The 27895-nt window shown below is 36.2% G+C and overlaps 3 protein-coding genes across 8 annotated transcripts; 2 read left to right on the top strand and 1 right to left on the bottom strand.

Moving 5' to 3' along the window:
- Positions 1 to 1109: 1109 nt before the first annotated feature.
- Positions 1110 to 3525, bottom strand: TXNL4B (thioredoxin like 4B). Its single transcript, XM_039322422.1, has 3 exons — positions 3351 to 3525; positions 2569 to 2720; positions 1110 to 1556 (listed from the first exon to the last, which is right to left on the bottom strand). The coding sequence occupies exons 1-3, from the start codon at positions 3480 to 3482 to the stop codon at positions 1391 to 1393; spliced, it is 450 nt and encodes a 149-aa protein (XP_039178356.1). The 5' UTR covers positions 3483 to 3525; the 3' UTR covers positions 1110 to 1390.
- Positions 3526 to 3645: 120 nt separating this feature from the next.
- On the top strand, positions 3646 to 10464 carry TRMT10C (tRNA methyltransferase 10C, mitochondrial RNase P subunit). Of its 6 annotated transcripts, none has more exons than XM_039322418.1 (4): positions 3714 to 3747; positions 4639 to 4741; positions 5108 to 5170; positions 8695 to 10464. In XM_039322418.1, exon 4 carries the CDS (start codon positions 8739 to 8741, stop codon positions 9987 to 9989), a length of 1251 nt encoding a protein of 416 aa, XP_039178352.1. In that variant the 5' UTR covers positions 3714 to 3747; positions 4639 to 4741; positions 5108 to 5170; positions 8695 to 8738; the 3' UTR covers positions 9990 to 10464. The 6 variants fall into 6 exon arrangements, with proteins under 6 accessions (XP_039178349.1, XP_039178354.1, XP_039178350.1 ...); XM_039322419.1 differs by having other exon boundaries at positions 3719 to 3747; positions 4691 to 4741; XM_039322420.1 differs by lacking the exon at positions 4639 to 4741 and having other exon boundaries at positions 3669 to 3747.
- Positions 10465 to 13859: 3395 nt separating this feature from the next.
- LOC120298551 (PEST proteolytic signal containing nuclear protein) lies at positions 13860 to 26357 on the top strand. Its single transcript, XM_039322393.1, has 5 exons — positions 13860 to 13964; positions 18743 to 18963; positions 20649 to 20723; positions 21427 to 21482; positions 21831 to 26357. Exons 1-5 carry the CDS (start codon positions 13910 to 13912, stop codon positions 21955 to 21957), a joined length of 534 nt encoding a protein of 177 aa, XP_039178327.1. The 5' UTR covers positions 13860 to 13909; the 3' UTR covers positions 21958 to 26357.
- The last annotated feature ends 1538 nt before the right edge of the window (positions 26358 to 27895 follow it).

A 27895-nucleotide genomic window follows, 5' to 3' on the forward strand; every position in this document is an offset into this window, starting at 1 on the left:
AGAAAGGTGGCCTAATATCAGGTATTTTGCTCTTATGGAATAGTTTGTCCCAAGCTGAATATGTCCCTCCTTGTAGCAACCTTGGAAGCTAGTAAGAACATGGCTTTTCAGGCAGCTTTGGGGGATTGATTCTAGAGCTATATATGCATCTATATACTGTATGTATGTCTCTGTATAGAAATCTATGCATTTTTTCTTATTGATGTTTTAAAATAGATTTGCACAAATAGATAAACTAGCAACTCCATAATCAGTCATACTATTTTATGAAATCTATTAGCGAAAGGACCATACACATAAAATTCTCACCTTATCCTGGAGTTCTGAAGAAAAGAAAAGAAGGATAAAAATCTGTTCTCTCCAGGCATCCTGGTAAAAAATACCTATCTATTTTTAGGAACCATAGCTATAATCTGCTCTCCCAACATTCCGGAATCCACTTCACAATAGAAACAGAAGACAGAGTTCACCTTTTCTCATAGCCAGGTCTCAATTTTATCCACAATAATCAAATCATAAATAATGCTATTTTTGCTCTAAAATGACCTGCATCTACAGAGAAGATTAAATTATCCAGTTAGAATTGTTCCCTATTTGTCAGCAGTTCTATTCCCCACAACTAGAATAATTGCTCCTACTTTACAGAACAATTCTGCTATTCCTCCCTCAACCATTCTATAATCAGTCTGTTTGAAACCATGAAAACAGACATTAAACAGCTCCCCCAAAGAACTCAGGTAGTAAGTTTGAGGGTGGACAGAAGGCAGGCTATCTACTGACAGCTGTATATAAGGCATGATTCCATCTTTAAAAGTCAAAGATTTTAGTACCACATATCTCATGTGGACTCCAAATTCTGGTTGATAAAATAGTTTTAGAGCTAAAACCTATCAGGATAAGCAGGACAAAGGCAAAAATATTTACAATTTTTTTCACTATCTCTAGGTCAAAAGGAAAAGGCAAAACAAACTTAGACTGATTTCTATGGCTGGGTTCACATATGCTAAGTTGTGATTTAATTGTAACTGTTAAGCTATCACATGATTTATTTGGTTTTGTCTTTCTATCATGTGTGAAAAAGTTTCTATTTTTGTTTATAGTCCAAGGCATTTGTTTGCTTTAGATCAGGTTCCTTTATTTAAAAATTTAAGAGAAAAATGTAGGCTATAAGCTAATAACAATAGCAATTCAGCAACTTGATGACATACATAACTTTAAGGAAAATAATGACAGAAAATCTGTCTGTTTTAATATTGACCAATATGATCATGCAAAGATTAAGATTACTTCTTTTTGCTGGCTTAGTTGGGACACGTGTTCAAATAGGCCATGGCATAATCAGTCTTAGGATGTGCCCATTCCAACTTTCATTTATTTCTAGAAAGGACATTTAAATGTCTTTGTAGAGAAGTTCATACTTCGGAATATTCTTTGGATCAATTGGGCTTCGTACAATGAGTTTTCCACGCATCGCTCCACGATAGATCACTTCAATCAAATCTATGAAGTCTTGTTTTGTTTTGAAACTTCCCACAAATTTGGTATGATCTGGAGATCTATTTAGGAAAAGAAATATGAAGCCAATTTTAAACAACAATGTTATAGTTGAAATTCAAAAATACAAGTACGGTAGTTCAAAATCTGAATCTACCAAGCCCCTTACTTTTACAAAATATATTTGTTACTGTTTTATATAACCTTGCAAGATCAAATTAAAAGTTCGTCCAGTCTCGTGTATCTCTCAAGAATCTTCATAAATGGGTAATGAAACTTATAGTTCCAGGACCTATGACAGGAGTTTCTATTTAGACATTATGGCTAGCAATCAGTGACAGAGGATTACCTATTTCTGACAGAAAGCTGATTTACAAGATGTGCTTCACAATATAAAATTAACTGTAACCGTATTTTATGATAGAACTATTTACATACAGATTCAATATGCCTGGTAATATGTTTTTATCATTTGTAATAGGATTTCATTTTCAGAAATCCAGCTTGGGAATCTATGATCCATAGTTTTCAACATTAATTTCTTAACACTTTTGTGAATTGATACCATTTATCATAATAAACAATCTGTCAGTGATTGAATTAATGCACTGCCTCATGCCATAGTTTGCTGAATACAACTGCATGCAGTTGTTTAGACTCCTCTGATTGAACTGTATATTTCTAACTAAATAGAAGTTGTCACAATCACTATATGACACAGGGCAACTCTTAATGCACTTCATTTAACTATTTCACCAACTTGCCATCCCCATAAGCCTTGTGTATAAGTCATGCCAACCTATTTCTCTGACATTCAACTCACTGCTTACATATTCTGCATACAAATCCTACCTATCCAAATTAATAGGCAAAAAGTGTGACAGAAAATACTTCCGGGCTTCCTGCATTCTTGTCTGATTTTGCCTTGGCATATTCTGTGACCTAATTAAATCAGAGTAATTCAAGCAAAAATAACTATATAATGGCTCTGCATAATAAATATACTAAGTCACAGAAAATAAAATTAATATCAACAAACATGATCACATTTAGGCTACATGCAAATCAACTTACCCATAATCCACTTTTATGTGTTGCCCATTGAAAAAGAAGACAGTTGATGGAATATAACTAATATCAAAATACTGGGTGTACACTGGAACCTTGCTTACATTCACTAAATAAATTGCAGCCATTTTACTCAAATCATGAGATGTTTTTGCAAGCTGTCAAGAAACCAAAGTTATGTGATATACTGGATGCATGAAGAGTCAAAGCTTTTAATAGTAATAGCAATCAAAAACAGAATAATTTAAATCTCAATGTACTGAGATTCTTTGTGATTGAAAAGACATAAAAGCTGGATTATAATTACATGTTCTTTTCAAAATACACTAGCAATAATTGTAGCTTGGATAGCAAGGATAACAAAACTAAACAATCCCTCCATTTAAATTGAGAGGCTTTGCTGCAGATTCTACTAGCATCAGATATGTGTCTGATAAAAATATAGATGACAGTTTTGTTCACTATGGAATATGCTAGCTCAGGAAATCTGACTTCCTTTGGCACCAAATGAAAATATTTTAGATTTGGGTCTTTGGTGCTCTCTGAGCTTGCTTGTTTTCTTGCACACGTTTCATTACCCAAACTAGGTAACATCATCAGTGCTAGTCTCGTTTAGGTAATTAAAAAAATCTGGAAGAAAACAGCCAAGCTCAGAGAGCACCAAAGATCCCTCGTTTCAACCCTGAGCTACAAATGTTCCCCTTTATTTTAAGATCAGCAGACGTTTTGTAATGTACGCCGCTTAGATTTGGGAACTGCAAATAAATAAAAAGCAAATGCCGGCTTACAATGTTATCCAATTGCAGACAGACATAATCTTCATCTCTACCAAAGCGAAGAACTAGGACTTTCTCCGCCACGGTCTTAATCACCTCATCCACTTCCTTTTTGCTTTTTAACTGAGGCAGCAAGAAACTCATGCCGGCTGACGAGACAGGAGGTTAGCAGTATCTCGCGATAGCTAACACGCACGCGCATAAACTTGTTTTTGCGTGGGGGGGGCGGGAAGGAAACTGTCATGATGCCCAATGAATGACAAGGACCTTCTCCAATCAATGGCAACTACTGCTACAGAACTTGTTTTCGCTGACGGAACCATCTGTAAGAGTCTATGGTTTCTGATGGGATATATTTAGGGGATGGACTCATTCCGGAGCGGCCAGGCATGCTTAGATGTTCGTGTTGGTAAGTATGCGACATATTAAAAAGTAAGATTGTTCATTAAAACATGAAACCTAATAAATTCAGTCCATTTCACCACCTAAGAAAGTGGACTATTAACTATAATAGATTTAGTTTTATAAAATTAGTATTGCTGCCCCTCCCCTCGAAATTCTTCAGTAGATAGTACTCGTTTTAAATATGGGAAGGAGGTGATGGCTGTTTTAATGTTGCCGCGTTTGTCCGTCAATGAAATAGAAAAAGAATGAAGAAATTCATTGTATTGTTTCTGACTCTAATTAGGCATACTTGCAATGAAACTTGGATTTATCTATCAGAAGGAAATTGCACTGAATTCAGTGTGATTTCTTCTATACAATAACTAGTCAGCCTTATCTGATTTCGGAAAACCATAGCAGTAAAGCTTTAGTATTTAGACTAGAAACCACCTGAAATATCTGCGTTGTAGATTAGACTAAGAAAATAGTGAAAACATAGAATAAGGAGGTAGCAAACAGATATTATTGCCAAGAGAACTATGTGGTGGTGTAGTCACCAATAATTGTGCTCAGATCAGATGAGTCTTTAACAACTGGCCTGTATCTCACTGAAAATAATGTGGTTTATTGTAATAGACCTGGTGGGAGATGGCCACTTCTCAGTAATAATAGTGTGGGGGTTTCACATGTGTATATATTACAATTCTAATATTAAAATCAGATTTTTGTACACATGGCTAAAATACTAAATCTCTTTGGGCATGCTTTATAATAAGGAGAAAAGTAATAAGTTCATTGTCTGTTTTTCATGTTTTGTCAATGATGTCATTACCTTCCATATTTTGGGAAGGGAATTTTTCTGGCATAAGCCTTTTTTCTATATGATCTTTTTTAATAATTTTATTAAACATTACAGTGAAAAAGAATACAAAAAACTGCACAAAATATCTTGCCTACTTTTTCATCAGGATTTCAGACAGAAACAACATTCTTGCCTTTTTGAATGATCTCTGACAAAGGTGAGATGACAATTGTGCATCCATCCTTGCTCTGCTTGACTTCTCTTTTCATACCATTGATTATGGTATCAGGATTGATTCAGGGAATTGGAGAAAGGCTGCATGATGTTGTTCGGATTTGGCTCCTTTCTCCAGGGTTGATTGCAGTTGGTGATTGGGGAAGAGATTCCACTACTAACTCCTATGGCTCATCTATTGCCATAGGATGAGATATCATCCTTATGCTGATGATACCCAATTATACATCTCTTGTCTTAACATAATAAATGCCTAGAAGTTGTGAGAGTCTGAATGGGATGTTAATGCTTTAACTGAAATCAAGCATAAACCAGTTTTAAGTTTCTAAAAGCTGTTTTTCTTCTCTAGAACTTCAGAGGTGTGTTACTAAATACAAATATATCAAGTGACAAAATATTTAAAAAATAAAAGGTAATATAATTTTATAAAATACATTCTACCATACCTGTATCTCTATATTTTACAATATATAAATACTTTCATTTCTTCTTCATTCTCTATACTTTTTCATTACTTTTTATTTCTCCTGACATTCCCAGCTCCTACAGCCATACAGCAAAGTTGCCTGAAGCATATATTTCAGTGAGGGGAAAAGTATTGGTTCCCCTGCTGAATTTGTACATTTGCCCACTGACAAAGAAATGATCAGTCTATAATTTTAATGATAGGTTTATTTTAACTGTGAGAGACAGAATAACAAAAAAAAATCCAGAAAAACACATTTCAAAAAATAAATAAATTGATTTGCATTTTAATGAGTGAAGTAAGTATTTGACCCCTTCTCAAAACATGACTTAGTACTTGGTGGCAACACCCTTGTTGGCAATCACAGAGGTCAGATGTTTTTTGTAGTTTGCACACATCTCAGGAGGGATTTTATTCCATTCCTCTTTGCAGATCCTCTCCAAGTCAATAAGATTTCGGGGCTAACATTTGGCAGTTCGAACTATCAGCTCCCTCCACAGATTTTCTATGGGATTAAGGTTTGTAGGCTGGCTAGGCCACTCCAGGACCTTAACGTGCTTCTTCTTGAGTCACTTCTTTGTTGCCTTGGCTGTGGTTTTTGGGTCATTGCCATGCTGGAATACCCATTCACGACCCATTTTCAATACCCTGGCTGAGGGAAGGAGGTTCTCACCCAAGATTTGGCAGTACATGATACAGATTTGATACAGTGAAGTTGTCCTGTCCCCTTTGCAGAAAAACACCCCCAAAGCATAATGTTTCCAAATCCATGTTTGGTGGTGGGGATGATGTTCTTCGGGTCACAGGCAGCATTCTTCTGCCTCCAAACACGGCAAGTTGAGTTGACACCAAAGAGCTCGATTTTGGTCTCATCTGACCCCAAAACTTTCATCCAGTTCTCCTCTGAATCATTCAGATGTTCATTAGCAAACTTCAGACGGGCCTCTATATGTGCTTTCTTGAGCAGGAAGATCTTGCTTGCGCTGCAGGATTTCAGTCCTTCATGGTGGGTGTGTTACCAATTGTTTTCTTGGTAACTATGGTCCCAGCTGCCTTGAGATCATTGACAAGATCCTCCCATGTAGTTCTGGGCTGATTCCTCACCATTATCATAATCATTGAAACTCCACAAGATGAGATCTTGCAGGGAGCCCCAGATCGAGGGAGATTGGCAGTTATTTTGTGTTTCTTCCATTTGCGAATAATCACACCAACTGTTGTCACCTTCTCCACCAAGCTGCTTGGCAATAGTCTTGTAGCCTATTCCAGCCCAATCTTGTCTCTGACATCCTTGGACAGCTCTTTGGCCTTAGCCATGGTGGAGAGTTTGGAATCTGATTGATTGCTTCTGTGGACAGGTGTCTTTTATACAGCTAACAAACAGATTAGGAGCACTCCATTTAAGAGAGTGCTCCTAATCTCAGCTTGTTATCTGTATAAGACACCTGGGAGCCAGAAATCTTGCTAATTGATAGGGGATCAAATACTTATTTCACTCATTAAAATGCAAATCAATTTATAACTTTTTTGAAATGCATTTTTCTGGATTTTTTTTGTTATTATTCTGGCTCTCACTGTTAAAATAAACCTATCATTAAAATTATAGACTGATCATTTCTTTATCAGTGGGCAAACATACAAAATCAGCAGGGGATCAAATATTTTTCCCTCATTGTACATAGTTTATTTCAATATTCTTTTCTTGCAACAAATCACATCCTATCTCTTGCTTTGTACTGTCCTTTGCACATCTTAAACTTGTAACAAATATTTCAGATTTTCAGTAACCACATGGGATTGCTTACATTTAAAATATACATCTCAAACAATACAATTTTAACATTTTCAGAAGTATTCTTTATATATCTAGCAATAAAGTAATTAGAAATACATCATATCTTTATCTTACTTCCTTGTAAGTGTGGAAGCATCACATGCTTTTATGTTTTCATACATTATTTTTACCACATTGAGCAATGATTTACACAAATCATTTCTTATTTCAAATTTCCTATTCATTTTGTTGTGTGCTGTCTCAGAATTGACTATTATACATTAAAATTTTACTTCTCACATTCATAGATTTCTCAATGACTTGCTGAAGGTAAAAATCACATCTATATATCCTATGTCTAAAAAGCCGTAGGTTGTTTTTTGAGATAAGAGCTATACAAATTTGATAAATAAATAAGGCTAGACTGTACTTACCATTTTTTCTTACTGTCATCACTCATAATTTTTCAAACAGAAATCCACCATACATATTCCCTGGCACACTTAACAAATTAATTTTAGTTTTTGTATATGCTTTTGCTACTTTCCATTACTACAATAATAGTACAGTACTCTGCCAATTTTCATATGTAATCTTCATCTACATATTAAACAACTCATGCATCTACTCCATAAGCAAACTCCATATACATGTTAAGATTTTATTCACATCGAAATCATTGTTTTCATAGTTTTGCAGCAGTCATTCTTATATTTCTTTTTTTATTGACAGCTTCTTTTACTTTCACCATTCCACTAAGAATCTTTTTAATACTACTTTTTAATGTAACTTCATAAGGTTGTGTCTTACTCATTAACATAGTTCTTTTATTTTTGTTTCTAGCAGTTTCCATATAATTTTCCTTACATGCACTTTTTATTCTGTTGTGAGATCAATCTTTTAGTTTTCCATGCAGTAGTCCTATCATATAAAATAGTCATTCTCTTTTACTTTCCACTTTCAGTCTAACTTTCTTTCAGAATATCTCCTTACTCTTGTAGATTTTATTACCCTCACAGCATCATATACAATTAAATCAATTGTGAATTTTATTTTTCCCTTTTCTACTTTAACTGTGCTTTTAAAATTCCTATACTATTTCTTATTCTCTTTTGCATTGTTCATGTCTGTCTTTTTCTTTAAATGGATAACCAGGAATTCCACTATTCCATGACTCATGAATCCCTTGGCTACATTTCCTAGAGCAGTTTCTAAACCAAGCACATTGGCAGCTTTTTTTTTTTTTTTGCCATTTCAAGAGGAGAAATGCAAAAACTGTGCCCTGAGCTTTAAAATACTCTTAATATATATACATATATACATACATAATATATATTATGTAAAAACTGTGCCATGAGCTTTAAAATACTCCTAATATACATTTATATACTTTTTAAAAAGTAGGCTTGACAGTTCTGTCTACTTTGCATCACTGACTTGCTCAATAGGAACCTCAGCTTTTCCAAAAGGTTACTTTTCTCAATTTAAAATGTCTCTCTGATTTTAATACTTTTATTTTCAGTCCTTATGTGTCACTGCAGTATTTTGCAATCTATTCAGAATCATAAGAAATGGGTAGAATAAAAATGCAATAAATAAAATGAGTTTGTATTGCTGATGTTTATAACAATTATGATGAAGAACAATTTCAGGTTTGTTTTTCTAAAATATCTTTTCTGTATATGTGTAATTGCAGGTATATATTGGACATCACAACTCTCAATTCTGATCTTTTTCAACATGCATTTATTGAATTTGATTAGAAGATCAGCCTTCAAATTGATTGCACCGAAAATGACAACATATGGGTTTTTTTTAACAATGCCCAGTAAAATCAGTACTTGTGGAACATTGAGGATGATTTATTTAAACAAAAATATTTCAAAAAGTGCTGATGAGAACATAAATCTAGATGAATGGAAATTGGTTGTGCTTTCTGGCTTGGAAAAAGAAGCATTTGAAAAAGCATCGCCTGAAGAAGAGCCTAATATAGCAGCTATTAAGGAATATATTGACATGTCTAGGCGTTTAGGAAAAGCTGCTCCAGAAAATATTACTGAAGAACAGTTAAAGAAGTTGATTGAATATCCTTCTGTTACTTCAAGAAATAAGTATTTGGCCTTTTTGGCTTCAAAAGAAATGAGAAAGAATGCCGATAAATTAAAAAAAAAAAGACAACAGGAAGAAAGGGAGGAACTTAGAAAAACAATGGACAATGAAGAGCTAATACCAAAAAGTAGATTGTTACGTGCCATTTGGGATTCCTCAATGGATGTTTTGTACAACTGGAAAGCTGCTCAGGCTATGAGTTTTGGCCAGCCTCTGGTATTTGACATGGATTACAATGATATGTCAGAGAGAGAGATGCAGAATACAGTGAAACAGATGATGGAATGTGAAGGAGCCAATCGTAAAGCTGTAGAACCATTTCATTTATATTACTGTAATTTTAAAGAAGATGGTCCATACCACAACGAATTCCTCAAGCGTTATGGAGATGCATGGGACAATTTGTTTGTGACAGTGACAGAAAAGTCTTATGCTGAAATATTTCCAAGAGATCAGATTGTCTACTTAACTGCTGATTCTCCCAATGTAATGGAAACATTTGACCATAATAAAATCTATATAATTGGATCCCTAGTTGATAAGACGATAAAGAAGGGAGTCTCTCTTGCTCGTGCAAAGCGCTTGAAGTTGGCAACAGCACAACTTCCTCTAGAAAGATACTTTCATTGGAAAACTGGAGCCAAAGTTCTTACTCTGGATCAAATGATGAATATCTTACTAACTCTGAAAAATACTGGAAATTGGAAGGAAGCTCTAGAGTTTGTTCCAAAAAGAAAACACGAAGGTTTTTTAGATCCATCTTTGCAACACTATATTCATAGACAAAAGAATAAAAAAATCTATGAGCAAAACTTTAAAAAAAAGCTATTGGTAGAGGAGCTCTCCAAGAAACGTTTGTGGAATGGATTGTGGGAAGAATAGTGTGTAAATCACCCAGTTATGATTGGTATACATTTTCATGTAAAATAACATTCGTCCTCAGAAAGCTTTCAACTTCTATAGACTAAAGAACCTGATAATGATAAAACATGTAGCTTTATCATAGGAGGACTCTGTAAATATATAGGAATCATCGCTTCTGACTACTGAGAAAACGTCTGTAATGGGGCTGAAAAAACAGATGTCAGGTTAAAGACAACAGTAATTGTTAATGCTTCAGGTCTGTCGCTAACCCCAGTGTAATATAATATATGCTTTTTCTCTGCTTTCCATTACATTGTCTCATACAACAAAGTTATGTAAATGTAGTTTCCCAATTTTGATACAGGGGAATATGTGATTACAGTATTGTGAATTTTGATAAACAACCAGGAGCTCAAATTACTGTAAATGTTCTGATTTTATTCAGGAATTAATACTATGTGAGGAAAGTAACTATTAAAAAAAGTGAATTGTGTGTATGATCTTTTTATTTTAGAGGGGAAAAGTTGGATAATATTCAATTGTATCTTTGTCTCAATTATTCAGGCATTATTTAAAAAGTTAGACTTGTTAAATAGAAAGGGCTACTTACTAAAATATGTTTTAAATGTTTTTGATCTAATTATTTTATAATTGCATATATCTTGTCTTTTGATCAAATGATCTAAAAGGAAATGGTGATTTGCCACAGTTTTAAACACATCAAACGTAAGGTGCAAAAATATTAACAATGTTTAAAATATAGCAACATTGTGATTATTCCATCCCAGGATTCCATCTCCAAAATTTAAGCTTCTTTTGATGTTTCTGTAGTCACCAGAGATAAAAAGGATTTGTGCAAAAGGGAGAAGTGCAAAACATTTTATGAATGGACCATTCTCTGCACAAAATCACCAGTTTGTTATGATCTATATTCGGTCCAACATATGTTCATATTTACAGGTCACCACAGGGCCCCGTTGCAGCTAAGAAAAAGGAAGATGTTAAGAACATCAGAATAAAGAGTAAAAGGCTGGTAGAATGTGCCAGGTTTCATGGGCAGTGGCAGTGGCAGTGCTTATTGGAAGAAAGGTGCTGATGGAAAATCAATTCCTTTTATCCGGTGAAAATACATCGACAAGCGAGAATATGTTTATTTTAGCTCCTTAATGGCTGTTGCTAGGAGCAGATGCCAATGCCATAAACATGGTAATTAACTTGTATTCATGCGTAATACAAGCAAATTCATGATGTGTATTGTTTGGCTAAATTGTTCACATTACATGGAATATAGGAATCTTAAAAAGTTAGAAATGTAAGTTGTACACACTGATTTTTCCTATTTATTACCTATTTGTTCTTTGTGTCTATGTGACTGGTTTACTTAATTATAATTGTGTTGGGCCTATTTTCTAACAGTGCTATTTTACATTTGTATGCAGAACTAGAAAAATCAAATGGTGGATGATGCATAAATCATGCAGGGAAAATGGAGTGGGGAAAACAGTCCCATCAGCTTTGCCCTATAACCCCATGTAAAACCTCTGAGTTTGTCTCTGTTAAGACCAGCAAACAAAATAGTCCAGCTGGCTGAACTGTCGCTGTTCAGTTGAACTTTTGAGCCAAAATACATTTATTTCATGCACAAAATAATTTTTTATGCAAGTCCTTGTCTTTAAAAAAAATTGTATTAATGAAAATACCAAAAATCTCAAAATGAAACAAAAATCTATCTATACAGATAGTCCTCAAATTACAACCACAATTGAGCCCAAAATTTGTTGTTAAATGAGATATTTGTTTAGTGAGTTTCGCTTATTTTTACAACATCTCTTGCCACAGTTGATAAGTGAATCACTGCAATTGTTAACATGGTTAAGTGAATCTTGTTTCCCAATTGACTTTGTTTGTCAGCAAGTTGCAAAGGGTGATCACATGACTCTGGGACACTGCAACTGTCATAAATATGAATCCGTTGCCAAGGGTCTGAATTTTGATCACATAACCACGAAGATGCCATAGTAGTCATAAGTGTGAAAAATGGTCATAAGTCACTTCTTTTTGTTGTAACTTTGAACAGTCACTAAATGAACTGTTGTAAGTTGACTACCTATATACGGTGCTCGAGTCAAACTAAAGTTTGGCCACACAGGATCATACCATGACTCCCCGAAAGTAAGACGTACCCCCAAAATAAGTCCTAGTTTGGTTTGGGGGGGCTAATATAAGCCCTACCCCCAAAATCCCTAGTTTTGTGGCGAGGCGCATGCCTAAAAGTCAGGCTAACGCAGGGATAGGGTGATAGAGCTACCCCACACTCCACACCCACTTAACTGGTAGAACCGCTGCAAGCAGGCCTCCTATGCCCCAACATTTGTGCTGTGTGGCTCATCATGCTGTTGCCGCTCCTGGCAGCAGGAGGTTGCATGGTGCTTCAGGCCAGTGCTGCCAGTTGTGGCAGGATGCCATGAGGTGCTTCAGGCCGGTGCTGCTGGTCATGGCAGGACGCTATGTGGCACTGTGGGCCATTGCCACCGGTTGCAGCAGGATGCCACATGGTGCTTCAGGCCATTGCCACTGAAGCACCATATGGCCTCTTGCAGAGAGCCTAAAGAGCTGTGCAGCGCCTTGCTGTGATTGATGGCAACAGCCCAAAGTGTCATGCGGCGTTCCACCATGAGTGGCGGTAACGGCCTGAAGCACCATGCAGCCTCCTGCAAATGGCCCAAAGCGCTGTGCAGCGCCTTGCTGTGACCAGTGGCAATGGCCTGAAGCACTATGCGGCCTCCTGCAAACGGACTGAAGCGCCATGCAGTGCCTTGCTATGATCGGCGGCAACGGCCTGAAGCACCATGCAGCCTCCTGCAAATGGCCTGAAGCGCTGTGCGGTGCCTTGCTATGATCAGCGGCAACGGCCCAAAGCACCATGCAGCCTCCTGCAAACGGCCTGAAGTGCCACACAGATCCTGCCATGTCCAGCAGCACTGGTGCAATGCGCCACGTGGTGTCTTGCTACAAGTGCCAACAAGTGGCCACTGAAGAAGTCAAGCAGCGGCACGACAGGTGTTGGGGCGTGGGTGGCCCGGCTGCAGCAGTCCTAAGGTAAAATATCCCCCGGAAAATAAGACCTAGTGCCTCTTTTTGAGGTTAAAAAAAATATAAGATCGGGTCTTATTTTTGGGGAAACACAGTATAGCTTTCTATGACATCAAGTGAAGGTGTGCAAGTTCCGTCTATTTTGACCAGATATTAATGTTTGCTGAAGTAGTTTTAGCTACTGACTTTGTGCTACAAATTCAATAAGTTATACTTCAGTAGCTTGCAAATTGATCATTTACACTCAACCCGTAATTGATTGGGTCAGCTTTTCAAGATACCATCTTATCAGATTCAACAATGATAGAACTTTTAATGTCTTGCCTTCACTGGAAAAGCATTTGCTTTAAAATAGTCCACATTGAACTGTGTAGCATAGTGAAACATCAGGAGTTGGTCACAGAAAATATTTTATGTTTTATAGTCTGTTCAGCAATGTCAGGTTTGTAGTACTACACTTCCTTTCCGGTAACTTCTTGTATTATGAAACAGACATTTTTCAACGATAATTACAAATACATTTCTTGAACCTAATCGGTTTGTCTATGCCATTGCGATAGAAACTATATAGCGATGTCGTGTCCAGAGGACCGTCGAGCAAATCAAATGTTTGCCGCAGCTGTTTAACGGCCGCCTTTACAACTGAAAACTACAGGTTTCCTAAAAAAAAAAAAAAAAAAAAAAACCTAGCAGAAGCGGACAAAGCACTAAGAACAAGTTCAGCGTTAGGAAAAGAAGCTCCTCTAGCCTCCTCTTGACTTTCCCGGATGGATCGTGGGAGGACCAATTCACTGCGCATGCTCACAGCGCAGTAGCGACGGGGCAGGGAGGGAGGAGGAGAAAAAATGGCGGACGAGAAAGGAGGCGATGTGAAGCTGAAACGACCGCGGCTTGACGGAGGTGAACATATTGCGCTCATATTCCTCTTCCGCACCTGTTTTTTTTTTCATCCAAGGTTTTAATTTAAAACATGAAAATTTTCTTAGGGCTGGGGGTCGAGGGATAGTTCTGTGTGGACATGTTTTTCCTTTCTCGAGAGTCCGTGCGAAGACTGGCTCTCGTAATGCCTGTTCATCGGCTTTAATTAAGCTTAGACTTTTTCACTAAGAAACTCGCGATCTAATCTGCAGGCAATTTGTGACGATCTAGTCCATGTCAGAGCCCCGCAGTGTTCTGTAGGTTCGCCCAGATCCCTGTAGACAGGCCAGCTTGTACCTTTGTAGACTAGTAGCTCCTTGCATGTATTGCGCGATTGGAAGAATATCTGGCCGTCACTCTCATGCAAGAGGGTTGCAGATAAAGCTTGGCGTGGATATTGCTCTTTTCAGTAACTTCAGAATGCAAGTTATTCGCTGTAGAATGTGATCAGTATTCTTTTATAGTTATTATGAGATAAAAGGTCCATAAAATGGCCCCACAGGAATTCCATGGATGCTTATCTGGGCATTAGTAGCATACTTAAATACTAACTAGACCATATATAAATATGATGCATGATGCATAATGATTTGTTTCCTTCAGGAACAACCTTCTTGAATTTAGTGATTCTAGATATGCTGAACTACAAGACCCATAAAACTCTGCCAGGTCTGCAAAGATACACACATTTGCTGGTCTTATGGAACTAATAGTTATCTGCATATAAATAACATGCTAAAGAAAGAATATACTGGAACATATGATTATGTAGTGTTAACAGTGTTTCATTTTCACTGATCTATCTCAATCCTGTATTTCTGTGGTAAGAGATGCAGAGATGAATGAATTGCATCCATGCTAATAACAATAAGTGCAACTAGTTTGGTTTGTAGACCAAGCTTCTGTAACAAATTAGTACTGCTCAAAGTCAACTTCTCAAATGTTTATTCAAGTGGCATTGTTGCAGACTTTTGCATCAACTTGGAAATATCCGAATTATGGAACTGAAAAGATAATCTATGTTTTCCAGTGAAAAAACAGAAGGTGGATTAGTCTTAGAGGTGGGAAAAGCAGCATAGCAACATGCAATCTGTCCAATTTAAAACAAGAATTACTAGTTGGATCTCCCTCTACACTTATTGACAAAATGATGCTGGCAAAAACTGAAGGATACATAGTGGGTTTTTCAGTACACAGTGGAATGGGGGTGAGTATTGGTAGAGGAATAAGAATTGTGAATTCACGCCCATTCCACTATATACTGCAAAACCCAGTATCCTTCAGTTTAGCTCCTAGGACAGTGGTGGTGAACCTGTGGCACAGGTGCCAGAGGCAGCACTCGGAGCCCTCTCTGTGGGCACACGTGCCGTTGCCCCAGCCTTGCCTCCCCCCGCAACCCCCTCCTCACCAGCAGCCCCCCTGGAGAGTCGCCCCTGAGCGTGGCCCACGCAGAGCAGTGCAGCCAAGGACATGGCAGCCAGACAGCGTAGACAATCTGCCCTCACACCCCATCGCGCACAGTTGATACTGCGGGGCGTGGGCAGAGGGAGTGGACGCCACGGCGCTGCTGGGCGATCTGCAGTGGGCCCTGGAGGCGGTGAGTGACCCTGCAGGCAGGCGGGGTGGGGGTGGAGCAGGGGGTGGAGTGGGGGCAGGGCCAGTTTTTGGGCATTAAGTCTCTAAAAGGTTCGCCACCACTGTCCTAGGATTTGACAAGGTACTGATCCTCATTATGTCCTCTTTACTCACACAGAAGATGGCATTCCCAAGCAGTCTACTTGGGCCTTCAAAAGTGATAGTCTGCAAAGCATAGTTATAGACATTCCTGAACCAGCTAATGGAGAACAGAGGTTACCCAGATCAGGTGATAAAGGAGAGGCAGTTACTTTAATTCTAGAAGCCTATCAGATTAATTCTGCTCTTCCTACCCTCTGCAGATTTGTGATCCTCATATTTATGTGATAAATGAAGAATAAGATTTCTATGAAGGAGAGGATCATAAGATAGATTGAAATCTATTCCTTTTGGAATTCAGAAGAAGGCACATTTTCAGATCATAACTTCATTCAGTTTGTAGTTTGCATCAGAGACTACTTAATCTTGACCTACTTATGACACTAAATACTCAGCAAAAATGCTTAACTGAAATTGGGCCCCAGCAATCTTACATCTATTACTCCTAAGAATTTGTGACATTCTGCAGGATCTTGCATAAATATAAATGCTGTTTGAATTAGCTAGCAATGCATAGCATAATGAACTGATAGCAGACATAATTCCAAATTAGTAGTCCCAAGAGAACAGAGGTGTTCACAGACTCAAATGAATAAAGGATAAACAGAAGCCAAATCCCTAAGGACAACAAATTAGTTACAGTGCATTCATAAAGTATTCAGACTTGACTTTATTTTTGTCAATTTAGTTATGCTGCAGCCTGATTCTACAGTTGTTGAAATTTGTTTTTTTCTCATTAATCTACACTCAGTACCCCATAATGACAAAGTGAAAACAGAATTTTAGCATTTAATAAAAAGAAAAAAATTCTGACATGTTGCTACATCTTGACTAGAGTCAACCTGTGGTAAATTAAATTGATTGGACATGATTTGGAAAGGCATATACCTCTCTATGTGCCTCACAGCTGATAATACATACTGTAGCAGAGCAAAAGCCATGAGGTTAAAGGAATTGCCCACACAGTTCAGAGATAGGATTGTTGCAAAGCACAGATCTGGGAAAACTACAATAAAATTTCTACACTAAAGGTTACTAAAACCACAGTGGCCTCCATAATTCTCAAATGGAAGAGTGTGGCACCACCAGGACTCTTCCAAGAGCTGGTCTCCCAGTCAAACTGAGCAATTGGGGAAGAAGGGCCTTAGAGAGGTGACCAAGAACCCAATAGTCACTCTGACTGAACTGCAGAGATCCTGTGTGGAGATGGAACAGAGTTCCAGAAGGACAACCGTCACTGTAGCCCTTCACCGATCTGGGCTCTATGGCAGAGTGGCTAAGCAGAAACCTCAGTGCAAAACACATGAAAGCTTGTAGTTTACAAAAAAGGACCTGATGGACTTTCAGACTGTGAGGAACAAAATTCTCTGGTCTGATGAAACCAAGATTGAACCGTTTGGCCTCAATTCTAAAAATTATGTCTAGAGGAAACCAGGCACCGCTCATCACCTGCCCAGTACCATCCCAATAGTGAAGCATGGTAGCAGCAGCATGGGGTGTTTTTCAACAGCATGGATTGGGAGACTGGTCAAGGTTAAAGGAAAGCTGAATGGAGCAAAGAACAGGGATATCCTCAGTGAAAGCCTGTTCCCCAGCTCTTAGGACCTCAGATTAGGCTGACAACATTCCTAAGCACATAGCCAAGACAACACAGAAGTGGCTTAGGGACAACTCTGTGAATGTCTTAGAGTGGGCCAGCTAGAGCCCTGACTTGAACCTCTTGAACATCTCTGGAGGGACGTGAAAATGGCTGTCCACTAATGGTCACCATCCAACCTGACTGAACTTGAGAGGATTTGTAAGGAAGAATGGGAGAAAATCCCCCAATCAGGTGTGCAAAGCTTGTCGCGTCATACCCAAAAAGACTTGAAGCTGTAATTGCTGCCAAAGGTGCTTCAACAAAATATTGAGTGAAGGATCTGAATATTTACACCAATGTGATATTTCACTTTTTTTTTTAATAAATTTACAGACATTTGTAAAATTCTATTTTCACATTGTCATTATGGGATACTGAATGTAGATTAATGAGGAAAAAAATGAATTTCAACAACTAGAATCAGGCTGCAGCATAACAAAATTGACAACAATAAAAGGGGTCTGAATATTTTATGAATAACTGGATATTTCAAGGAATGTAAACAGAAAAAAAATATCAAAACTTACCAGCAGCAGTTATGCAATTGAACAAAGTGATTAGTTTGTTTGGAGTGCATGCATATCTTGGGCAAATTCGTGGTTGATAAAAAGGAAATGTACTGTCATGTTGGACTTAATTCATCATGGCTTCACAGATACATTCATATTTTTTTTGCCAACAGTGTCGACATGATTGGTTATTGCTTTACTTCAGTGTGTATTTCAGCTTCACAGTATAGTCTATAATTCTGGAATTTCCTGGTGCCCTTCCATGCCAATAGTGACCAGTCCAGCTTTGCTAAGTTTTGGGAGAAATCATCTAAACTCCAGTCAGCAACAACTACAATGTTTAAAAACTAGCTAAATAAAATCTCACATTGCTAAATTTCACCTAGCCAATGGCAAAGTTTGTTTTTGCTGCAGTAAACCAACCTTAAGCGTTATGACAATTTTTAGTTTTAAGAATTGTGGCATAAATATTCGTGGTTTAAATGTTAGAATTTTCAATTTTATGATCTTTTTATATTTCTGTAATTCAAGACAGCATAAATCGATATTTTCAAAGTTATATATTTCAATTACCTCCGTGGATTTATTCTGTCTTGACGTGAAATGACTCTTACAGTTTTCATAGGGATGACATGCGGATGCATGATTTTAAAAATATATTTACATATATATTTTTATTCTGCATTAGCCGAGTGATAGGAGCTCCCTTCACTATATGTCTATGTCCTTACAGTGTGCTCTGTATAAACAGTTGTGGAGGTGCTGACACTGTAAGTGCAAAAGTCGCCTCTGAATAACAGTGCTTTATGAGGTTGCTGCTCCCATCAGTCCACTCAGTAAAAATAGCTCATCTTGGTAAGTTGTTTCGACTTCACCAGGACCTGAAGAAGAGGCAGAAAAACCTGTGAAAACTAAGACTGTTTCTTCCAGTAATGGAGGGGAAAGCTCGAGTGCTAGTTTGGAGAAACGTGCAGCTGATGAAGATGCTGAAGACTTCTCAACAAAGCCTGCTCCTGCCAAAATGTCCAAGTTTGGGTTTGCCATTGGCTCACAGCTTTCAAAGAAACCATCTGCAATATCCATCAAACTTGGAGCAAATGTAAGCTGTTAAAAATGTTTTGAATTTGCAATATTTGGTATTTGTTTGAATGGATAAATATTAATTTGACATTAATAATAGTCCTGAAATATTGATTTCATCTTAATTAAGCCATGTGTATTATAAATGGTTTTTATTGTCATGTTTTATGAACAATTATGTCAAGGGACATGGAATTCGTATAATAATTTCTATTCTAGTGTTTCCTGTAGTATGGTGCTGAATGCATAACTTAGTAATGTTATATACTGACAAAAATAAATAGAAATTACTAATTTTTAATACTGCAGCCTTGATTAAAGATATAGGAATTCATTTATAAGAATATAATTAGTAGCTTAGAGAGCCAGCATTGGTTAAGGCACCAGGGTAGAAATCAGGAGGCCATGATTTCTAGTCCTGTCTTAGGCATAAAGTCAACTAGATGACATTGGGCCAGTCGTAGTCTCATAGCCATAGGAAGAAGGCAGTAGCAAAAAACATTGCCAAGAAAGCTGCATGGGTTCTAGGCATTCGCCAGAAGTCAATGATGACTGGAAGCTAAAAAAAAAAAAAAAAAGCAAATTAGTCTTACTCAAGAGGCTGACCTATTATCATTACTATTGTTTTTATTATTACAAAAACCTTGTAGAAATACTTTTCACTTTAGGGGTAGTCACCTTTTCTATGAAGGCTTGCAAAAAGTAATTTGAGTTGCTGTGTGGATGACAAGTATAATAAATACATAAGTACACATTTGCATACATACGTTGTCAATAAAAATATTTACAGAAGTTCGAAACCATTTAAACTTTATATATATATTTTTGAAAAGTTGAAATTGCAAAAGTTACTTGGCCAAGTCGCCAAATTAACAGTAAAATAAGCAGAGGGGGAAATCTGTCTCAGCAAAGCATTTTATAGTAAAGGTTTCATAGTCAAGCTCTCTCCAATAGCCACATTCTGGTGATATACATACAGTTGGAGATAGATCTTGATGGTGCAGCAAATAATTCAGGAAAAATAATTAAAAATATATTTGTTTCATAAAGTATATAGACTTTATTTGTTCTTATTTATTTTCTTCCAGTAGCTGAATTTAGTACAGTGGAGATAATCCATGGTCCATTGAATCATCCTTATAGAGATATTTCCTTACCAGATTCCTCAATCCCTTCAACAATGACAGAACTTACATACTCCCAACTAGAAAAGTTGGGATACATTTAGATATGTATCTGTCTTGAAAATAGCACAAATTAAACTATATAGCACATTCAAACATCAGCACAAAATGTTTTATGACATTTTGCATTATGTTACAAAACTGTTTTATAATATTTATATCACAAAATGTTTCATAAAATTTGCCAAATTTCAATTCTGTGAGAGTCGTGGGTCCTGGATGTTGAACACATTTTGTAAGTTAGTCCATTTGAGGTAAATGTTGGTTCAAACATTGTTGCCCTACAATGCATTCTTTCACCCTGTTAAAAGTTACAGGAATGAGAGTTTTAGTTGTATATAAATTCAGCTGTCTTGTTTTGGAAACAATTTCCCATGTAATGTAGGGTTAAGGAAAGGTAGCGTTCTAGTAAAATGTCAGTCTGTTTAGTAAAGTAGTTTACTTAAGGTTATAGCATGCTTTTAATTACTATTGTATTGATTTCTTCCATCTATAAAATTCTGTCTTTGTTCTCTTTCAGAAACCTAAAGAACCTGCTCCAACTTTAGCTCCAAAAACACTCTCTGTAGCAGCAGTTTTTAATGAAGATGAAGATGTAAGTAACTGAGAAAAGTGCAGGAATGTGAATGTAGTCCAGGTCTATAGCTTGTTAAATACTCACCCTGCTGGTTGTTCTAGAGACCTTGAAGACCTAGCCTTTGGTGAGGGTAATTGGGTAGTGTGGGACTGCTTCTTGTTCTTCCCCATCTTATGTTCCTTGTTTTTACTATATTGTTTTTCTGATTTTTTTTTTTTTTAAAAAATTGGGAACTGGTTAGAGTAGTTGGTAGTTGAGCCATGTACAAATTTAATTGTAAGAATATAGTAAATAAACAAAAAAGCTGTGCCTTTATCAACAATCACACAGTTGCCAATCCTGAGGAAAATATGTTTGGTTTAAAGGCTTTTAGATAAATACTGTAGCCTTAGAAGTGCAAAGCATCTTTTTGCCTTTCAATCTAAATTTCCACATAGCTCTAAATGTTAATGATTGTGTAGGCTAGGGGCAGTATGTTGCCTTAACTACAAGAGCTGCATTATGTCTTTCTGGTATTAATACAAGATTTTAAACAATAAACTTTAGGTTGGATGAGATTATTAATAATAAATTATTAAGTTTGAACATAACAAAATATATGATTGATTTGTGTGCTAGGAGCTGATGTTCAAGATCAGCATAAAGTAACAAATATGTCCACATAGATAAACTCTCTATAATATAAACAAAATAATTGTGTTCATGTTGACTTTTTACTTAGAGTGAACCTGAAGAGATGCCTCCAGAAGCCAAAATGCGTATGAAGAACATTGGAAGGTAACATATCTTTCATAGTAATATTGTAGGAAAATGGTAGAACAATATTCATTATATTAGTATATTGGCTATGTGTTCAAGCTAAATCTTATGTAGTTCTTCTAGAATTATTTCCAAATAAGTCAGGGACTGTAATTTGGAATTTATACAGCAGTTGAAAATATTTTTGTGTTTACCTTCTGCCATAAGAAAGCGTGTCCAAATTTTTGGATTTCAGGATTATAAACATACTGCTGCCAACTGCATATAGATATGGTGTTCTCACTTTCTAATAGTAGCCTCTGTAAATATTTTGAACTAAAGTACTGAATTAGTAAAGGTAAACCAATTGCTTTTGTTCATTTGCAGAGATACTCCTACTTCAGCAGGACCAAATTCTTTCAACAAAGGAAAGCACGGGTTTTCTGACAACCAGAAATTATGGGAACGTAATATGAAATCTCACCTTGGAAATGTTCGTGAACAGGATGACTAGTTGTCTATTTTGATCTGGGTGTTGGGAAATGGGAGAATACAATATTAAAGGAATAGTGCCCTTTTTTAGAATGGTATACAGCTATTTTGGGTACCACTTTTAAAAGTTTGTAGTGGTACAACAACAAAAAAATGAGTTTAAAAGTAGAGGTAACTTATGTTTTGTATACAAATTTCAAAGCAATTGCTAATTTTGTAGCTTCATGCATTTAATTTCACAAGGTTATGAAAAATAAAAGCATTGGAAGTGGTACATTTTAAAGGAATTTTTTTTTTTACAATTATTCTTATATGAAGATAGAAAAGTCACTCTGTCTTTAATCAGTTTTAAGTTAAATGCTGCTGTATTCAAAAATCCAGATCCTGTTCTGTGATAGGTTATCGTTGTTTATTCCTTTAGGCTACTTTTATAGAGGTTCAGTACATCAAGTCTTGCTAGACTGTTTTAATCCACATAATTCTGTAAAATAAACTATTGCAAAATAATTTTACTACATTTCAATCTAAGATTTTTGACTGTGGTAGACTAGTAGTACAATCCTGTTCTCGAACATTGTATAATCCCTCTGTAGCCTGTTTCCCTCTTAAGAAATGGGTCTTGCATGTATATACATATTAGGAAAGTATAACAAACATTCATAACAAAGGTAAATCAGTATTTTTTGACATTTCAACTCTTGAGCCTTGACCAGTGCTTGTCAATGTATGTCAGTTTGAGGTAGATTCATTAATAGGCTATCAAAGTAAAAGGAATTTTCAGAAGGAGATTATGCTTTATCATGTTTTAAGTGCCAGGGTCTTTTTTAATATAATTTCCTATAGGAATAGGAATTACACATATTTAAATTAGCAATTGCTTACTAACATGCAGAAATTTGCAGTTTACTTCCATATTTTGATGGTATATTGTGCTAGAACTTTGGTACCAAAAGTGAACTCATCCTTACTCTGATGACAGTGAATCATGTTTTGTTTTTTTGTTGTTGTTTGCTTTTGGGGTTTATTTTGCATTCATATTTAAGCAGATGCAACTCCCCCTCCCCCCATTTTTAGCTTTTCTTGTTCAGACTTCATTTCTTCATGGAAATATCCTTTCCTTCATTTTTTTTTAGAACTTTATAATTTCTTAAATAAAAGAAGAGAACACCATATTTCTGATTGGTGTGGCTTTCATGATTTGCTTAGCATAGCTTGATCTGCTTGGCATAATGTCCAAAGCTCACCTGCTATGTGATTGCAGAATATATATGTAGGTTAGCATCTGGAGCCAAAAGCTCCAGTTGGATTGGAGGTCTTTGCTCAGTATAAAGCTTCAACAGGGTCACTGTTTCATTAAAACCATGGCCTGGGAAAATTGCACCACATGCTTGGATATTTCCAACTTCCTGTTTGTTTGTATCTTTGTTTAGACTTAGGAAATTAAAAACATCCTTCTAAGATATCACCAGCTGAATGCAAAGATGTAGCTGTTAAATAGACACAGAAAATTACAAGCATTGTTCTGGAAAACCACCAGTAATGGCAAAATATAATGGATGCAGCTTTCAAAATGACAGGAAGAATTATGAATAAAGGAAGTTTCTTTCTACAAAGAAGTCTTTTCCATATTCTCTGATTAGGAAAGACTTTCCTGGATTGTGATCTTCAATTTTGCTTCATTTCTTTTATCCCTCTTTATTTTTTTGAAGTAGCTAATTACCAATATTGTTAACCAGGTGGGTCATAAACTGGGTAGACATTCTCTCCACTCACCTATTTTCTAACTTAAAGACAGCATCAAGCAAGAGGATGGAACTGATTGAATATATTTATGACAGCCTTGTGGGGCAGATCAGATGAGCTAGTTCTACTTTATTATACATAAACAGCATCTTGCAAGTTTGAAAGTATGTTTCTCCTTTTCCCATCCTATTTACAGCCCAAGAAACCAGGGAGGTTCCTTCCTGAGTTACTTGCCCAGCCCACATTCCTCTTAACATTGAGCTCTCATACCTCACCCTCAAGGTTTTACATTTATTGATTTATGGAAGACTTAACATAAATTTTAGAATGTTACACAAACAGAAAAACAGATCAGTTTATCTATCCAATTAACCTAAGGGGAAGTAGGTCTGACAGCATTATTATACAGATAGTCCTCAACTTAAACAGCTCATTAAGTGACCATTCGTAGTTACAACAATGCTGAAAAAAGGGACTTACCAACCCTTTTTCACACAACATTGCAGCATCCCTGTAGTCACAGGATCAGAATTCAAATGCTTGGCAACCGGTTCATATTTAGGGCGGTTACTGTGTCCCAAGGTCATGTGATACCCTTTTGCAACCTTCTGACAAGCAAAATCAATGGGGAAACCAGATTCACTTAACAACCATGTTACTAAATTAAAAACTGCAACTGTTCACTTAATTATAGTAAAAAAAGGTCATAAAATGGGGCAAAACTCTCTTAAATGTTTCTCTTAGCAACATAAATTTTGGACTCAATTGTGGTCAAAAGTTGAGGACTATCTGTACTCCATTTGTAGTTAAGCAATCTGCCACATTTTAATTTGGTCATATGAAGATTTGGCTGGAAGGTTAACCAATGCTTTTCACAATCAAGATGGTTCTAGAGAGGCATCTCAAAATAGGGTCTTTCCAGGTCCTTCTTTTCTGTAGTAATATAGAGCCTGATCACAATAGCATGACTTTTTCATTTTATTATTTGCTCCAGTGGAAAAAGAATAAAGTTTCCTTTATAAAAACTGGGAGGAATAATAACATGACTGATAAATAATTGAATGAGACATCCCCCATTGTGTATTGTTGATGAATGGAACAATGAATGAATATACATTTAAATGGATTTTCCTGGGTCAACAAAGTTTCCTCGTATTTCTGGACGTGCTCATTCAGCATTACTATTTAAAATGTAATTGAGAGACTGGGACATGGTTTGTTTTAGTTCCCATTAGATCTTTGTTCCCATGAAAATATTACTATATGGGGTTCATGTTTTTCAGGATATGCTGATTGAATTTGGAGCTAAATTTAGAGAGAACTCAGTACTGATGACCATATCAGGAGTCATTTGACTGTTATGGATATTGGGCAGCTCTAGATTAGGCTACTGGTTTTCCTCCTTTGGTACCAAAAATACCCATCTGCAAACCTCATGCCATAGATTTCTTAATGGGAGTAAAGCTTTAGCATTTCTCCTTTGCAGCTGATCACGGATAATTAAGAAAGCTAGAACGCTGAGCTTTTGAGATTCCTTTGTACTACTACTATTATGTAGAAAAACATTTTCCCTTTTGTCCTCACTAATAAAACTGTAGCTCCATTTGGGTCTTGTACTTACATTTAATTATAAATCTGTCCATTTCAAGCTCACTTCATTCTCAACAAATTACTTCTAGACTTATAGAGTTACATTCAAAGAGCCCAGAAATTTATTCATTTGCTTGTCTTTCAATTTCTTTGCAAAACAATCCAACATAACTTATTTTACAGATTTATAGAGAATGGTCTCCTGTGAACCTTTATCAATCAGCCTTCAGTTATTCAATATGTAGAGGTCATTATAGTAAAATGTTAGGGCTTATTTTTCAAAAGAGTATTTTCTAACACGTCAGACCACAAGGACAACAGTTATGATGACACTACTGTGTGCTGTTAACCTAAAACTGAGGATTTCACATTTTGATATTTAATCATAACCATTAATCATCAATCACCTAGCCGTTTTAGTGGTTTCCACTGCTGTCTAACATGGCATAGTCAATAACAGAGTTCGTTAGGTTCACCCAAATCTGAACCAAAGTTATTGCCTTGAAGGATTCCCTCAGTACTGAGGGCTGCCACCAACTGACCTTAGAAATCACACTATCAAGATCAAGTACACCCAATATTTATGCACAACTTTATTGTAACTTTCTATCCATAAATCTTCGTAGTATTGAATCTTAGAACCGGCAATGCCATTATCATGACAATCATAAACAACGAAGAGAATATAATCCTGCCTTTTTTTACTGAAATGGAGTCTTGACACATGTAGTAACTTTAGTATAGCATCAGTACAAATGTTTAAATTGCAGACTCCTCAATTGTTGGAGATAGTTTCCCTGCAATACATTTCTTGTATAAACAAAAGGTTAAGATTCTTTTACAAGTTCCACATATCTAATCCAGTGTAGTTCAGCATAGTACTGTAACCCATGTTGATAAATATAAAGTTTTACACCTGCTTCACCATACATAGCTGGGAATAAAGTAATTCTGATGTAGACTCCTTTGTTCAAGGCTTCTATTGTCATATATGTTAATTTCAACTGAAAACTGATTTTTGTAAGCCTCAATCACTTGATCTTTTCCACAATATTCCAAAAATAAAGTGGCTTCTTCTTTCATATCATACAGACTGTCTAAGCATATTTCTCTTTGATAACAAACCTCAGTACAGAACAAAACAAAACAAAAGAATTTTCACAAAGCAAATAAGGCAAGATTCCGATAAAGGAGATTAGTGCTGATCATGTTGCCTAGTTTGGCCCAAAGATGCTTTTTTCAAAAAGCAGCTGGGCTGTTTTTCCTTGAAGATTTTTTGCTTCTCATCCAAGAAGCTTCTTCAGTTCAGAACTGAGTAGCACCTTTGGAACAACCATGACCTGGATGGCTGAAAATCTCTATAGACATTTACCTAGTTTGGATAATAAAATGCTTGCAAGAAAACAACCAAGCTGAGAGAAGCACCAAGGACTCCTTGACAAGATTCTTTTTTATTCGCCTGAAGGGCAGAATTTAGAAGGTAATATATGATGCTGAATGAGGCATATTTTGGAAATATTGTCTATTTTTGTAATTTTTTATTGTAATCCTCAGCAATATGGAGTACTGTCAATACAAATTTTCAGTTTCTTCATACTTGAGTTTTGTTTGAAGAATTTAATACAATTAAAAATCAAATCTTTTGGCAGCTATAGCAAATATCTTCAATATTTGAAAAAAAATTATTTTCCATATTCCCTTTAGTTACCTAATATGCCTAGACAAGGAATTGAAGACAGTTTCCTTTATCGTTCATAACTATCACAGCTAAGAGCAAGATGATATTTTCTTTAAACTAGAGTTTGATATGCTCAGCTAAATTATCAATCTGGTGTTTGACTATAGAATTAGAATTTTCTGATTTTTTTTATTTTCTCATGTGGTAATCACACTAATGCAAGACTTCACAAGTTTTTCCAATAACACAAGATTTTCTTCTGATTTTAGTTATTAGAAGAGCCATTACAGAAAGGTTTCATAATCTTTGCAGATGCTAGAAGTAATGATCCAGAATTATCTATTTTGGTGTGCTTTAAACACACACACATATACACACACATACACACACAGTTTGTGATATAAAGTGAATCCATATTTGATGTACTGATCAAACTATTATTTTTGCTGTCATATGAAGATAAAAATGTTCAATTTTCTGAAAATTGTTATTAATGTATAATTACAGATTTATTTTTGCAGTCTATACAGTCACTATATTTTTGTGCAAAATACATTTTCATTTTGAAATGAAAAACTTCAACAAAGCAGAACTTGTTTCTTAAATTTTTCTACACTTATATTGCAACATTGCTCATTAAAAAAACATGGTGCAACCACTGTACAAACATAGTGTAATCCTTGTTCTCTGTAAGAACTGGAGACAAATATTGGGCTAGGATCAGGCACAATCTGCCTGGAAAAGGCAAGCTTACATCTGTTAGTGTTCTGTGCTGGCTTCCACCTTTGTTCTAATGAGCAAACTCAAACTGAGACAATCAGAATATTTAGGCTTTCCTTTTCACAGTTTAAGCACAACTTGAAGAAGTATCTATTTCTGATAGATACTTATTCTGATGGGCAATATTGCTTTCCAAAAATACTTCCTGGGGAGCTGCAGAGGCAGCCAC

The sequence above is a fragment of the Crotalus tigris genome, unplaced genomic scaffold (assembly GCF_016545835.1).
Source record: "Crotalus tigris isolate CLP2741 ecotype Arizona unplaced genomic scaffold, ASM1654583v1 scf7180000024115.3125172, whole genome shotgun sequence".
NCBI classification, from domain to species: Eukaryota; Metazoa; Chordata; class Lepidosauria; order Squamata; family Viperidae; genus Crotalus; species Crotalus tigris.

What these genes read in the sequence shown, in the direction of transcription:
- TXNL4B (XM_039322422.1), bottom strand. Translation starts at nt 3,482, where the DNA reads ATGAGTTTCTTGCTGCCTCAGTTAAAAAGCAAAAAGGAAGTGGATGAG. An exon ending in GTCTGCAATTGGATAACATT is followed by an intron (nt 2,721 to 3,350) that starts GTAAGCCGGCAT and finishes GTTTCTTGACAG; the next exon opens with CTTGCAAAAACATCTCATGA. An exon ending in CACATAAAAGTGGATTATGG is followed by an intron (nt 1,557 to 2,568) that starts GTAAGTTGATTT and finishes TTTCCTAAATAG; the next exon opens with ATCTCCAGATCATACCAAAT.
- TRMT10C (XM_039322415.1), top strand. Translation starts at nt 3,702, where the DNA reads ATGGACTCATTCCGGAGCGGCCAGGCATGCTTAGATGTTCGTGTTG. An exon ending in ATGCTTAGATGTTCGTGTTG is followed by an intron (nt 3,748 to 8,694) that starts GTAAGTATGCGA and finishes GTGTAATTGCAG; the next exon opens with GTATATATTGGACATCACAA.
- LOC120298551 (XM_039322393.1), top strand. Translation starts at nt 13,910, where the DNA reads ATGGCGGACGAGAAAGGAGGCGATGTGAAGCTGAAACGACCGCGGCTT. An exon ending in CCATCAAACTTGGAGCAAAT is followed by an intron (nt 18,964 to 20,648) that starts GTAAGCTGTTAA and finishes GTTCTCTTTCAG; the next exon opens with AAACCTAAAGAACCTGCTCC. An exon ending in TTTTTAATGAAGATGAAGAT is followed by an intron (nt 20,724 to 21,426) that starts GTAAGTAACTGA and finishes CTTTTTACTTAG; the next exon opens with AGTGAACCTGAAGAGATGCC.